The sequence below is a fragment of the Protopterus annectens genome, chromosome 7.part0, assembly GCF_019279795.1.
Source record: "Protopterus annectens isolate FY-2018-M chromosome 7.part0, PAN1.0, whole genome shotgun sequence".
NCBI classification, from domain to species: Eukaryota; Metazoa; Chordata; order Ceratodontiformes; family Protopteridae; genus Protopterus; species Protopterus annectens.
Window position 1 is genome coordinate 555,548,962 of NC_056739.1, and position 13,150 is coordinate 555,562,111.

General features: G+C 41.7%; 1 protein-coding gene across 1 annotated transcript in view; it reads right to left on the reverse strand.

Annotated features, from left to right (window-relative positions):
• Positions 1-3,356: 3,356 nt before the first annotated feature.
• LOC122806051 (P-selectin-like) overlaps positions 3,357-13,150 on the reverse strand; it is a 564,812-nt gene continuing 555,018 nt past the window's right edge. Inside the window, exon 9 of the mRNA XM_044076291.1 lies at positions 3,357-4,658. Coding sequence (XP_043932226.1) covers positions 4,419-4,658 — 240 coding nt within the window. The 3' untranslated portion in view covers positions 3,357-4,418. The remainder of the gene's footprint in view (positions 4,659-13,150) is intronic.

The following is a 13,150-nucleotide window of genomic DNA, read 5'->3' on the forward strand; positions in this document are numbered from 1 at the left end:
ATGGGGTGACAGTGGGAAAATTTTTGTGTAGAGTAAGTGTGATAGTTGTACAACACACAGGTAATACAAAGGGGAACTCTGCTGCAAGTAGTAGAATTAATACAGCCTACAGATCCATTTAGCAGCTGAAAACTGTTTTAAACTTATTACTGAATAGGTATAAGCATACATAAGTTATGAACAAACAGAACTCCTTTAAGGGATATGTGTGGGAAGGTATATTGTTATATAACCTGCAAAAGAATCACTGTGGAAGACAAACTGTCTGGAGGGTGCATTCTTACCGGACATGAAGACTAAGCTACAAGTGTCACGTGTGTGTGTGTGTGTGTGTGTGTGTGTGTGTGTGTGTGTGTGTGTGTGTGTGTGTGTGTGAGTGAGTGAGTGACAGGATGCATTGTTAGATGGCCTGGTGAATGCACACTCTTTGCAAGATATATGTAGAGAAAAATGCCTGAGTAAGGGTTGTAATGCATGTCAAAATATGCTGTTACAGGACTTTCTTAATGATGTGTGTGTGAAGACAAACTGTTAAAAGGCCTGAAGGCTTATCCTCATTTGTATGGGATACATGTAGGAGGGTGCCTTGTTACAAAGAATGTCGAATTAGTCCCATGAGTAAGGATATATGCAGGAGGATACCCTGCTGCAGGCCTTACAGCCTAAAGCTCATGAATATGTGATGCATGCAGGAAGGTTTACTGTTAGTGGAACCCTAGGATCAGGCTAGGTAAACAAGGAATGACCATAGGAGGGGGGCACAGCCACAAGTCCTGCAGATTAATATGCATGGATATGCTGTATTCAATAGGGTGTACTGTTCCAGATGCTGGACTTTATGATTCTTGTGAATATGTTATACAGATAGGAAGGTGCATGGTCACAGAGCCCATAAGGTGACCCACATGAGCCAGGGATATTTGCAGGGGAGTATATGCATAGGAAGCTGCACTGCTACTGGTGCCTAAATACTGAGTTCCACGAATAAGAAATGTGCATAGAAAGGTGGGTGCACAATCAGGAGCTGCAGATTTCTATTGATTAAAGGATATGAACAAGAGGGTGTTACAGAGCCCATAGCCTGATCTCTGTGGGTAAGAGATGTGTAGTGGATGGAACATTGTTATTGGGCCTGGACATTAGAAGAGAAATGAGCAGGGTAAAACTGTGCAACCAGCAAAGAGCATAGGAAGGTGGAGTCTTACGTAGCATGGAGATTTACACACATCTCTTCCCCATGGGGATTAGAGGGTATATACTAACAGTGCTATGGAATGTAATCCCTCATTTGTGAAGGATGAATGCAGGAGGGTAAAGTCTCTTAGGGACTGCACACTGAATCCAAGGTGTGAGGAATATCTAGAAAAAGATGTATTGTTAGTGAGCACAGAGAGCAAGGTCCATGGGCTAAGGGTATATGTGGGAGGATATAATGTTACATGACTCTGACAATGAATCATAAGGATAAGAAATGTGCATGGGTAGGGTATTTTTACATGACTGGATGCTTTGTTTAACACAGAAGGTATGAGTATGCAAAGCTGTGTTGTTAATATAAAGTCTGGGAAAGTGCACTGTTGTATGGAATATAGAAAACCTCATGGGTGAGGAATGCATACATGAACAGCACTATTACATGTTTAGAAAATTGTGTTTGAGTAAGATATGCATAAAATGACATCCTTGAGTAAGAAATAAGTGTGGGAAGTGCCACTCCTATGGGATCAACAGAATGAATCCATGGATAAGGACAGTTCATGGGAAGTTGCAGTGTTACAATGAGAGAAAGAATCCCAAGGGTAAGGTCTATATGAGGCAGATGTCATCTTTATGGATATGGAGTCTGACCTCCATGCTTAAAGAGTTTTGTGTGGGTGGTGCTACAGTGTCTGGTATGTGAGCAACAAGGCTAAGACATGTAGGTAGGAAGGACATTATAAAATGATGACACAGTGTACTGCATTTATAAGGTATGTGTAGACCAAGCACCCTCAGTATGGGTGCAAGACATATTTCACAGGGCTACAACAACGTCTTAGTGTTGGGCATGCATGTACAAAGGCACTCTTAAAACATCCTGTAAACTGCACAGTATGTATAGTATATGGATAAGCTCAGACCTCTGTGTAAAAGAGCTACAGACTGAAGGGTTATTTGTTACAAAAGGTCAAGTTAATGTGCGCAGACTAGATAACCAAATGGTCTTTTGGTGAATCCTGTACTTGAGGTAATAGACTGTGGAGTCAGTTATGTCCTGGTGGTTATACATGCTGTACAAAAAAAAAATCATATCACTATAACCAAGGCTGAAACAACACTGTCACACATCTATCATCACTAATACAGGGAAGCTATAAATGACAGTGCCAGTGACCTTATTGGGAGCAAATGGGTTAGCTGCCTAACCAGAAAGGCACACCATATTTCTGTTTCACTACCTGCACCATCCTTTACATTTGTTCTGATATAGTATGCATATGATAAAGGGTCAGAAAAAGATATTATGTCACAGATGCTGATCTATTTAAGCTTTTATTACCCTAGTATCTAGAAACCCTTGACATGTGACACACATATACAAATAGCAGGAAAAAATAGAGGTGCTATTTTTTTGTGTGTTCGTGTGTGCTACGGGAAGGCCCCCCTAGCCCACATTAGTAATGGATGCTAACATTAACCCTGCCCCTTACCCAATCCTAACCCTAACCCTACATCTTACCATAATAAAAACCTTCCCATAACACTGCCACTATTCAGATAAATTGAAGTGAGTGTTATGGGGGGGTTTAGTGTTTAGATTGAGAGAGGAAATAGGTTTTCTTTTTTGGTGTTTTTAGTTATTTAGTTTGTTAGTTTGTTCAGTATTATATATATTCAAATGTATTTTGTGAAAGTTTTGTATAAATATATATATATATATATATATATATATATATATATGGGTCTATCTGATAACACCGACACGTGAAAACACAGACTACTAAATCACCGACACCACAAAACCGAAAGTTCAAAAACATGAAACTTCACATGCCCAACAAACCACAATCCCGACAATCAACAAACAAAACAAATCCCCTGCCCAAAATGCACACACACAACACAAGCACACCAAAGACCTTACAAACCTACACTAAACCTTACATGCACAACTATCTATGCACTAACCTTAACCCAAACTCTAACCCTAAGGTCCGCCACTATCGCACACTCACCTAACCCGCGCCCTAACCCTAACTCACTTAACCCGCCCCTAACCCTACAGTCTGTCACTATCGCACACTCACCTGACCCGCGCTCTAACCCTAACTCACTTAATCCGCCCCTAACCCTAACCCCACACTTACCTTAACATGCCGGTATTCTCAGCATCGGGATTTTCAACTGTCGATCATCTCCATTGTCGATCTTCCGGTGTCGGTGTTCTTGTCGTCGGCATTTTGCAGTTTCTGCGTTATCAGGTAGACCCATATATGGAGATATATATATATATATATATATATATATATATATATATATATATATATCCCGATGTCCATAGACTTGTTTAGCTGGTGTAAACTGATGACCTTTGGCTTTATCACTTGTTTTGTTTAGTTGACTGATATACAGGCTATAGAATTTCACTTTGGTCATGACGGTGGAGTTGTTTATATATCTGAACATTGGTGGTGCTACTTACTTCCTGTACAGTGATCCTGACACAGTTTATGGAGCATTTGTTTGTAAGGTGTTTTTTTGTAAGAAACTGCTAAATACTCTTTCTTATGTGGAGTTTTACTAGCTCATTTAGTTTAAGAAGTGTGCTTACCATCCTATTGATGATTTCAATTTAACTGCATAACTAAATTTAGTAAAGGTTAGTAGTATACCATATGAGATGTAAACCTTCTGAGCAGCTGGAATTTCAGGAACACGTATAAATACTACTCAGCTTCTGAAACATAAGTATGTATAAATGTTCTGTCTTTTTATGTGTCAGCAAGGTTTAACTTTGAATTTGTTGGCTGTTACATTTTATTTCATCCCAGTGCGAGTTTGTGAAGGTTTTCTGTTCTGGTTTATTTCGGTTTCAGGTTTTATTGTTGATTGCTGTATACTTTGTGATTTGTGTTTTGACCATTTTTGTGGACACAAATTGTTTTGGTGGTTTGAAAGTTAATCCATACAGTTACTAAATTCTGAGAAAATACATTTTTATTAAAATGAGTAATCAGTGCAAATAGTATATAAATTACAGGTACTGCAAAGAAAAAATACAGAAAATATAATTCCATTTATTTTATGTACAAGTAAATATTCATATGAAATAAACCATGATGATTTGTGTTGTAGAATCTAAAATAAATATCAAGAGTAAACATTTAAGGTACAGTTATCCTTGGATTAATGATTGATGAATTACTCTGCATAGGTGTTCAAGTGTTCTGTGCTTTGTACTGTGTGACTGGTTTCACTATGTTCCCAGCACTTGGGATGTATAAGATCTTCTGTTTATTTTCATGATATGCATGAGTGTTTAATCCAGCATCAGGTAGGTGGCATGACTGCCCAAAAGCTACAGGAAGTACACTTATGTAGGACACGGTTCCCAGTGGAACAGACTTCTCGTTTAAATAATAGCTGGCATTAGTGGCGCAATATTTATTTGGCTGTGCCTGTAAAATAAATAAATTAATATATAAATACATAATGTCAGTAAAATAAGACACGCTCATCATGAACAGTTAGAATTCATAAACAAGATTCTGTTAACTTCAGAAAGTTACATTTGATAGTATATTATTTCAGACATAAAGTTTCAGCAGTATAGCCATATATTTCCAATACATACCCTTAATATGCATTTACGGTCCTTTCCCCATCATGTACAAAAGTAACTGTATTTTTCAGTTATTTCTCCTTATTAGGCTATATATACGCATTCCCATTCAGCATTTATCATCTGTCCCACTAAAACGTGTTCTTCTCATATAAATAATTATGTACTAAAATGAGTGCCCCTCGCTTATTCTAATGTTCAAGTGGACAACGATGGCTATAAAATACTGATTAACACTAAAACTGTACTTAAATAAACACATCAAATGCAACTGTCAGCATGCATTAAAACTGTCTGCTGGGGCTGAAAATGTGGCATCCTGAATGACAATTCTTTTTGAAAGTTATTCTTGTCTGTTGCTACAAATGTAGCTGACTATGTTTCTATAACATTATGTCTAATGTGGTTACCTATACCATTATATTGTCTTCCTACTGAAATGTCAGCACTCATAATGTTGAATGCAGACAAACCAAAAAAAAAATATTGCAAACTCAGAAGAGAAAATCTCGAACATTGCTCTTCTCCTTTAAAGTTCTGTTTTGCAGGGGGGGCAAGACCCCACCACCCCATGAACTTATATATACTAACTCTGACATTGTCATACCTCAGAGAAAAGAGAATATTTCAACAAATGACCATTTCAAACTTGATATATGTAAATCCCTATTTCAGCCATGCAGTCTCCGTGTTTCGATACTCAATCTAGTGTGTCCCGACATTTCAAATGGTGGCCTGTTTTATTTCTAATCTGAATAATGTGAAGTTACTTGCACTGGGCGATGATGAACACAATCACATGAAAAGTTATTTCACATTTTCTGAATATATGTCATAAATTGGTCAGAAAATGGGAACATCCTGCAGCAAAATATGAGAAAGCAGTTGCAGCAACTAAAGTGAGATACTATTTGATTTTTGCCTCTAGCTGTAAACTACTCCTAGAAAATACTGACAAAAATAATACAAACCTAAAGACTGATACTGTGAATCAGTTCAGATTTTAGTCAATGCTGTCAGTAATACGGAGGATTAAGGCTGTTAACTGAGCTGATTCCTGCACCTATGGTACAGGGCTTTATTCCTTACACCTTCATTTGCCTATTATGTGACTCTGAGCATGGCATTTAATCAGACAGTAATCCCAGATTGCCCCTGAATATGGATAGTTAGGTTTATTCTGCATTTCCACTTAACAAATTGTATGTCACATGTTTTGTAAGTTAAAATCCAAGGTGAGAGATGGATAGCATCAGATCCTATAACATTCTGAGGAAGAAATTGTGTCTCACATGAAAATCTAATTGAGCCGATCTCAAAAGGATTGTAAGCCTTTATTTGAAAGAAATAATCAAATCTAATTTGCAGACTTACAATCTTTTGATAAGAGAGAACAGTAATGCAAGAAATTAGTATTCAGATTTGCTTATTTTACTCAGTAGACCTAAAAGTCAATGTAAAGGAGGCCTTTACATCCTTCAGACATTATAATATATAATGCGCCTTCCACTGTTTTTTATGTATCATTTCAGAAGCATGAAAAAGTTTTTCTGTCCAAGGGATACACTTTTTGGGGCCATTCAATTATTTCAACAGAAAGAGTAATCTGATTTACAGCATAAATTTCATTCTCAGATGTCAAAGCAGTTTTCAATGTCAGTTTTAATCTCTTAAAAAAAAGAAGTCATGTACTCACCATAACGTTCCATGTTTGTAGTTCATCTCACCCTTCATTCTTACATATGGGATCGCTATTTACAAGCTGGAAGTCTTCTAGTTGGCTCGTGGCTAGGTAGGTATCCCATGGTGCACCAGTACAATCCTCAGATCTTGTTTGCTGCTAACTAGGAGAGATAATAACAAATATACCAAAGAAGCCAATACTAAAAGTTCTCCATAAAAAAGAGATAATATTTTTCCATCTCCAGGTACTTCCAGGCTGGGGGTAGGAGGGTGGGTTTGTAAAAATGAAGGGTGAGATGGACTATAAACATGGAACGTTATGGTGAGTATATAACTTCTTTATGTTCTGCAGTCCTATCTCACCTTTATTCTTACATATGGGACAGCGTCCCTAGTGCCTTATTCTTGGGTGGCTCAAGGAAAAATACTCCTGAGTACCGTGGAACCAAATGATGCTCTACCTCTGGAGGTTAAATCCAATCTGTAATGAGTAATAAAAGTGTGAGGGGTAGCCCACGTAGCTGCTGCAGAAATATTATCAAGTGGGACCCTGGCTTGAAAGGCTACAGAGGTAGACTGAGATCTGGTAGAATGAGCCTTGATTTTAAAGGGTAAAGGTCTACCCTCAGAATTGTAAACATAAGCTATACAGCTAGAAATCCAATTAGAGAGTGTCACTTTGGAAACTGGTAAGCCTGACCTACATTCAGAGAAGAAAATGAATAATTGATCTGATTTCCTGATTTCCTTAGTCCAGTGCAAATAAAAACGTAATTGTCTATGGACATCCAGCTGGTGAAACCTGTATTCAGCTGCATTGGAATGATTTGGAAAGAACACCGGAAGCTCTACGGATTGATTCAAAGTGGCATGGGAACAGACCTTGGGGACAAAGGAGAGATTAGTATGAAGGGACACCCTGTCCTTGTGAAAAATCAGATAAGGGGGTTTTACAGACAATGCTTGCAACTCTGACACTCATCTGGCTGACATGATAGCCACCAAAAACACAGTTTTCAAAGACAGGAATTTCAAAGAGGATGAATGAGAATGCTCAAAGGGCGGAGAAGTCAATTTGAATAGCACAAAATTTAAATTCCATGAGGCAACAGGTTCTTGAAAGGGGGGTCTTAACAAAGTGGCACCTTTAAGGAAGGTTTTGCACAGCTTATGTGACATCAGATTAGAATCTTGAAAACCTAGATGAAAGTTTGAAATCGCTGCCAATTGAATTCTGATAGTGGCAGCCGCAGATCCCTGGTGAAAAAGCTCAGACAGGAATTCCAAAACCACTGGAATGGAGGCAGTGTAAGGGTCAACATTAATTTTCTTCGCCCAGATAGAGAATCTTCTCCATTTACTGGAATATAGTCTCCTAGTGGAAGGTTTATGAGAAGACATTAGGATATGAGTCACGGAGGATGAGAAGTCATGAAGCCTGACTATCGATGGAACTGGAGCAGCCATGCTGTCAAATTGAGAGTGTGAAAGGATGAGTGAAGTGAACTCAACATGTGAGTCAACAGGTCTGGAACTGGGTCCAGGATCCAAGGATCATTCAGGAGAAGAGGCCCAAGGAAGGGGAACCAAACCTGACGAGGACAGTAAGGAGCAATGAGGATGTTTGCTTCCCAGCCATTTTGCTTTCTGAATAACGTTGGGAATGAGAAGAAAGGGAGGAAAAGCATACAGTAGACCCAGGGGCCAAACGTGAACAAGTGCATCTCTCGGTGACTCCCCCGGAAAGGGGATGAGGGAGAAGTAGCTGCTGCATTTGGCATTAATTGGACTGGCAAAGAGGTCACAGCAAGGCTGTCACTGCAAGGCTGTCCCGATCTGCGGAAAATCTGTTCCACTGTTTCCTGTTTCAGAGACCACTCATGAGGCATAAGGATTGTCGGCTATCACGTTGGTTGTCCCTGGGATATGCGTTGCCACCACGCTGGGAAGCTATCGCCCATTTCCAAATTCACATGGCCTCTCGACAGAGTAGGTAAGATCTGGTTCCACCCTGTTTGCTGATATACCATACTACCAACATGTTGTCTGATTGTACTGCAAGAGTCCCCAGAGACAGAAGGTCGTGGAGTGCTTGCAATGCCAGGAGCACTGCCCCCATCTCTAGAACACTGATATGCAGGTGAGCTTCATGATCTTACCATGTGCCTTGGACAGTCCTGCCAAGATAATGTCCACCCCATCTGTGAGGCATCCGTGGTCACAGTGGTGAAGAACAAATGAGGTTCCCGTGGTTAATTGATTGGGTAGTGTCCACCAAAGGAGGTCCTTTTTGCAAGATTCTGTCAGCAGAATGTGATGAGATAATGGGAGGTGCTGAAAAGATCATTGGGATGACAGGAGCCACTGAAGAATTCTCATGTATAGCCTGGCTAGTGACACTAGTAATATGGTGGAAGCCATGGTCCCTAGAAGCTGCAGAATAGTCTTGGCTTTGACCTTTCATAAGGGGAGAAGACCCCGAATTTGTAGAACCAGATTCTGTGCCCTTTTGGCAGGAAAACAAGCCAACATGTCTACTGTGTCTATCTCTGCCCCTATAAAAATCACAGACTGAGAGGGCAATAAGGCAGATTTTTCCCAATTTTTAGAAATTCCCAGCTGGGCACAAAGCTGAACAGTACCGTCCCTGCTCTGAAGAAGTAGATGTCTGGTGGGGGGCGGTCAAGAGCCAGTCATCCAGATACTGAAACACCTGGAATCCTTGATGTCTCAGGTGAGCTGTCACTACTGCCATACATTTGGTGAACACCCTGGGGGCTGTGGTGAGACCAAAGGGCAGAGCACAAAACTGGTAATGACTGGCTCTCAGACAGAAGTGCAGATGACTCCTCGATGCCCTGTCCATTTTTATGTGGTAGTAGGCATCTTGGAAATCTACTGAGCACATTGAATTGTCTTTCCCTAACAATGGGAGTATAGACTGCAGTGCCACCATCTGGAACTTGTCCTTTTTTACTGATTTGTTCAATCTGCTGAGGTCCAGAATGGGCCTCCAGTCCTCTTTATGTTTTGGCACTAAAAAGAATCTGGAGTAAGTTCCAGATCCTATTTGGTCTGCTGGGACGGTTTGGATGACTCTTTCTGAAAGCAACTTGTTGACCTCCACAGTTGCCTGATCCTTGTGACTGGGTGGAACATCCAGGATCTTCTTGGGAATAACAGGTGGAAGAGAAAAGGGTATGACATAACCTCTGGTAATAATTCTTTGTACCCACTTGTCTTGAGTGATACCCAGCCAGGCTTCTGGATACAAAGAAATATGACCCCCGTCTGGCCCCAGAGAAGCACAGTCGGGCCCCACATCAGGAGAGCTGGTAAGGCTGGCCCCAAAAGGAATCGCAACCTTCCTGATTTTGAGGAAAGCCCCTGCCTCTAGGGTGACATCTACCATTTCCTCTTCTGCCTCTGAAGGAGGGGTCACCCTTTGCATCCTGGAAAAACCTCTGGGACTTCTTGAACCACATTTTACTGCCTCTCTGACCCTTAGAGTATGGTCTAGAGGAAACAGTAAAATGTACTCCCACAGCAGAGAGTGTTTTTCCTTCTTGCTCGCACCAGGTGAGAGTGTCCTTTACCTTGGGTCCAAACAATGAGGAACCGTCAAAGGGGGTGTTGGTAAAGATAGACTTGAATGGTTCCGCACAGTTACACAAATGCATCCAGGAATGACACCTTAGGGCAATTCCTGAACCCACTGCTCTACTCGCTCCATTGGCTGCATACGAAATAAGCTGCATGGAAGAGTTGATGATAGAGTTCAAGGTGGACAACTGGGCAAAACCCTTGTCAGGGACTCCCTCAGTACATGTGCCTTGTAGAGAATCTCCTAACTCTTTAAGGAGATCTCTGAAGACTCGTGAATTGAGTAAGGTAGTTCAGAGATCTAAGGGTAAATGCTGCTGAACTAAAGATACACTTCCCATATCTGTCCATCATTCGAGACTCCTTATTTGACGGATGAACAGAAGAAGTCTCAGCTAGGTCCTTCTTAGTGGCCGCCGTCACCACTATAGCATCTACAGGAACCCCTTTAGACAAAAAATTATTCTCAGGAGGGGCAGAAAGAAACTTATTCTGTCTCCTGGGGACTGGCTCCACGGCATCAGGAGTATCCCACACCTTTTGACTAACTAGCTCCATCAGTTCGTTGAAAGGTGGAGACTCCCCAGAGGCTGAAGGTTGAGACCTGAAAGCCTTCAGGTACACCGACTCCTCATCAGAAGGGGTGACAGTGGGCCGGATGCACCTCTGCTTAAGGATTTCCAGGATGTCTACGAAGGAGACATCATCAGAGGATGACTTGGGGGACCCTTTTGACTCCTCTGAATCCATGCCCTGGATCAGCTGGTAAACTCCCCTACCAGAGGTGAAAACATATCAGACCTGGTCATCACCAACATGGGCGACAGGTGTTCCACACTGGAGGTCAACCCGTCACTGGTTAGATCAGACCATAAACTAATCACTCTGGATGTCCACACCCCACCACTATCCCCCAACTAAGGAAACCACAGTACAAAAACTCTTCTAAAGCAAACTTCACCTTACTTAAGACAGAGGTGGTAAGTTTCACAGTCCCCACGCTAAAGGATAACGCTGCCCAAGATGCAGAAACCTTTACAAATGCACTCTATGAGCACCCACAAGGGTGCATGGATTGTGCCATCCCTAGCAAAACCAAGACTCACTCCTCTAAGAGAAGGAAACCAGTTTGGTGGACCCCTGCAATAAACAGGCTATACAACAGAAGGAGGAAACTAGTTCAGTAAAAAAGCAAATCCCAAGAAGGAAAGACATCCCTGATCAGTATCAGTAAGAAACTAAGGTCCCTCATAAAATCATCCAAGGCTAACTTCTAAAGAAAAATAGCCAAGGATTCAAAAGATAACCACAAAGCCTTCTTTAGCTAACCACACAGCCTTCTTTAGCTATGTTAAGAATCTAAGTAGCAACTCGCAGATATGCAATGAACTAGTGCCAAATAGCACAAAATATACTGAACCTACTGATATTGCCAACATCCTGGCAGATAGATTCAATGCAAACTTCATCCCCCGCTCACCCCCAAAAGGGCCCACAACAACACCGGAAAAGTGTAGTGTCCCAGAAATCACAGACGCACAGGTGAAAACAGCCCTTTCAAAAGCCAAAAACACAGCGTCAATGGGGCCAGATGGTGTCCCAGGCTGCGTCTTGCATGAACTACAGAACAAACTAACCCCCCACCTAAACACGTTGTTCAACCTCAGCCTCTCCACAGGCTACATGCCCATAGAATGGCGCACAGCAATGGTTATTCCTCTCCACAAAGGAGGGGCCAAAATTGACCCTGGTAACTATCACCCCATAAGCCTGACTAGCCTGGTCTGCAAGGCTATGGAGCGCATCACCATGGAACTCATTAACAAAGACATTGGGACCCTCCAAACACTTGACCCGACCCAGTTCGGCTTTGTTAAGGGCAGATCATGCCTACTAAACCTGGTTGACTTCTTCAAGACAGTCACTAAGGCCATAGATGAGGGAAAAGTGGTTCACACAGCCTACCTTGACCTCTCCATGGTTTTCGACACCATTTCCCACTCGGGTATTACAGAAAATCTCACCAGCCTGAACATAAAACCCTTTGTCACAAGATGGGTTGCCAACTGGCTTACAGACAGAACTGACACGGTAAGAATAGCGGGCTCTAGGTCTGACTCTAAACCAGTCACAAGTGGTGTCCCACAAGGCTCGGTTCTGGGACCCCTACTGGTCGGCATATACTTCTCAGAAGTACAGGCAAACACAGGAGGACTATGGCTAACCAGGTTCGCCGATGACTGCAAACTGGGAGCCATAATTGACTCTCCGGGTGACACGGACATCCTCCAAAAGGGCCTTTCTGAGATGGACATCTGGTGTCAAAGTCATAGCCTCAAGCTAAATGCCAAAAAATGCATAGTCATCCCATTTGGGAAAAACAAAACACCCATGAATTACCACATAAGTGGCAGCCTCCTTAATACAGAAGAGGTAATAAGAGATCTGGGGACCCAGGTAGATAGTAATCTCTCCTTTGACAATCATATTGCCAAAGTAGTTAGGAAATCCTTCTATGTGGCCCATCTAATTACTAAAGGGTTCGCATCTAAAAATAAAGAGGTTATACTGCCCCTCTACTCGTCACTCATCAGACCCATCATAGAGTACAATGCCCCATTTGGGATGTACCTCACAAGACACTTCCAACAGTTGGAAAGACAACAAAAGTACCTCTCCAAGAGGATTACTGGCCTCAAACATATGTCCTATGCAGCCCGACTGAAAAAACTCCGGCTGTACTTAGTGGCATATCGCTTACTCAGAGGTGATCTCTGCCTGACTTATAAAGCCATGTCCAACTCAGAATTGTTGGATATGCACCACCTAAAGAAATCCAAGTTACTGCGATCCAGGCGCTCTAGTGAGCTAAACCTCGCCACAACAATAAACAGAACATGCTGGAGGGATAGATTCCTGTCACAGAGACTCCCCATGCTTTGGAACAAAATTCCAAACTACATTAGGCAGAGCTCCTCACTAACACTCTTCAAGACAAACCTTGACGAGTGGATGGGTAACAGAAAATACACCCTGGGATCA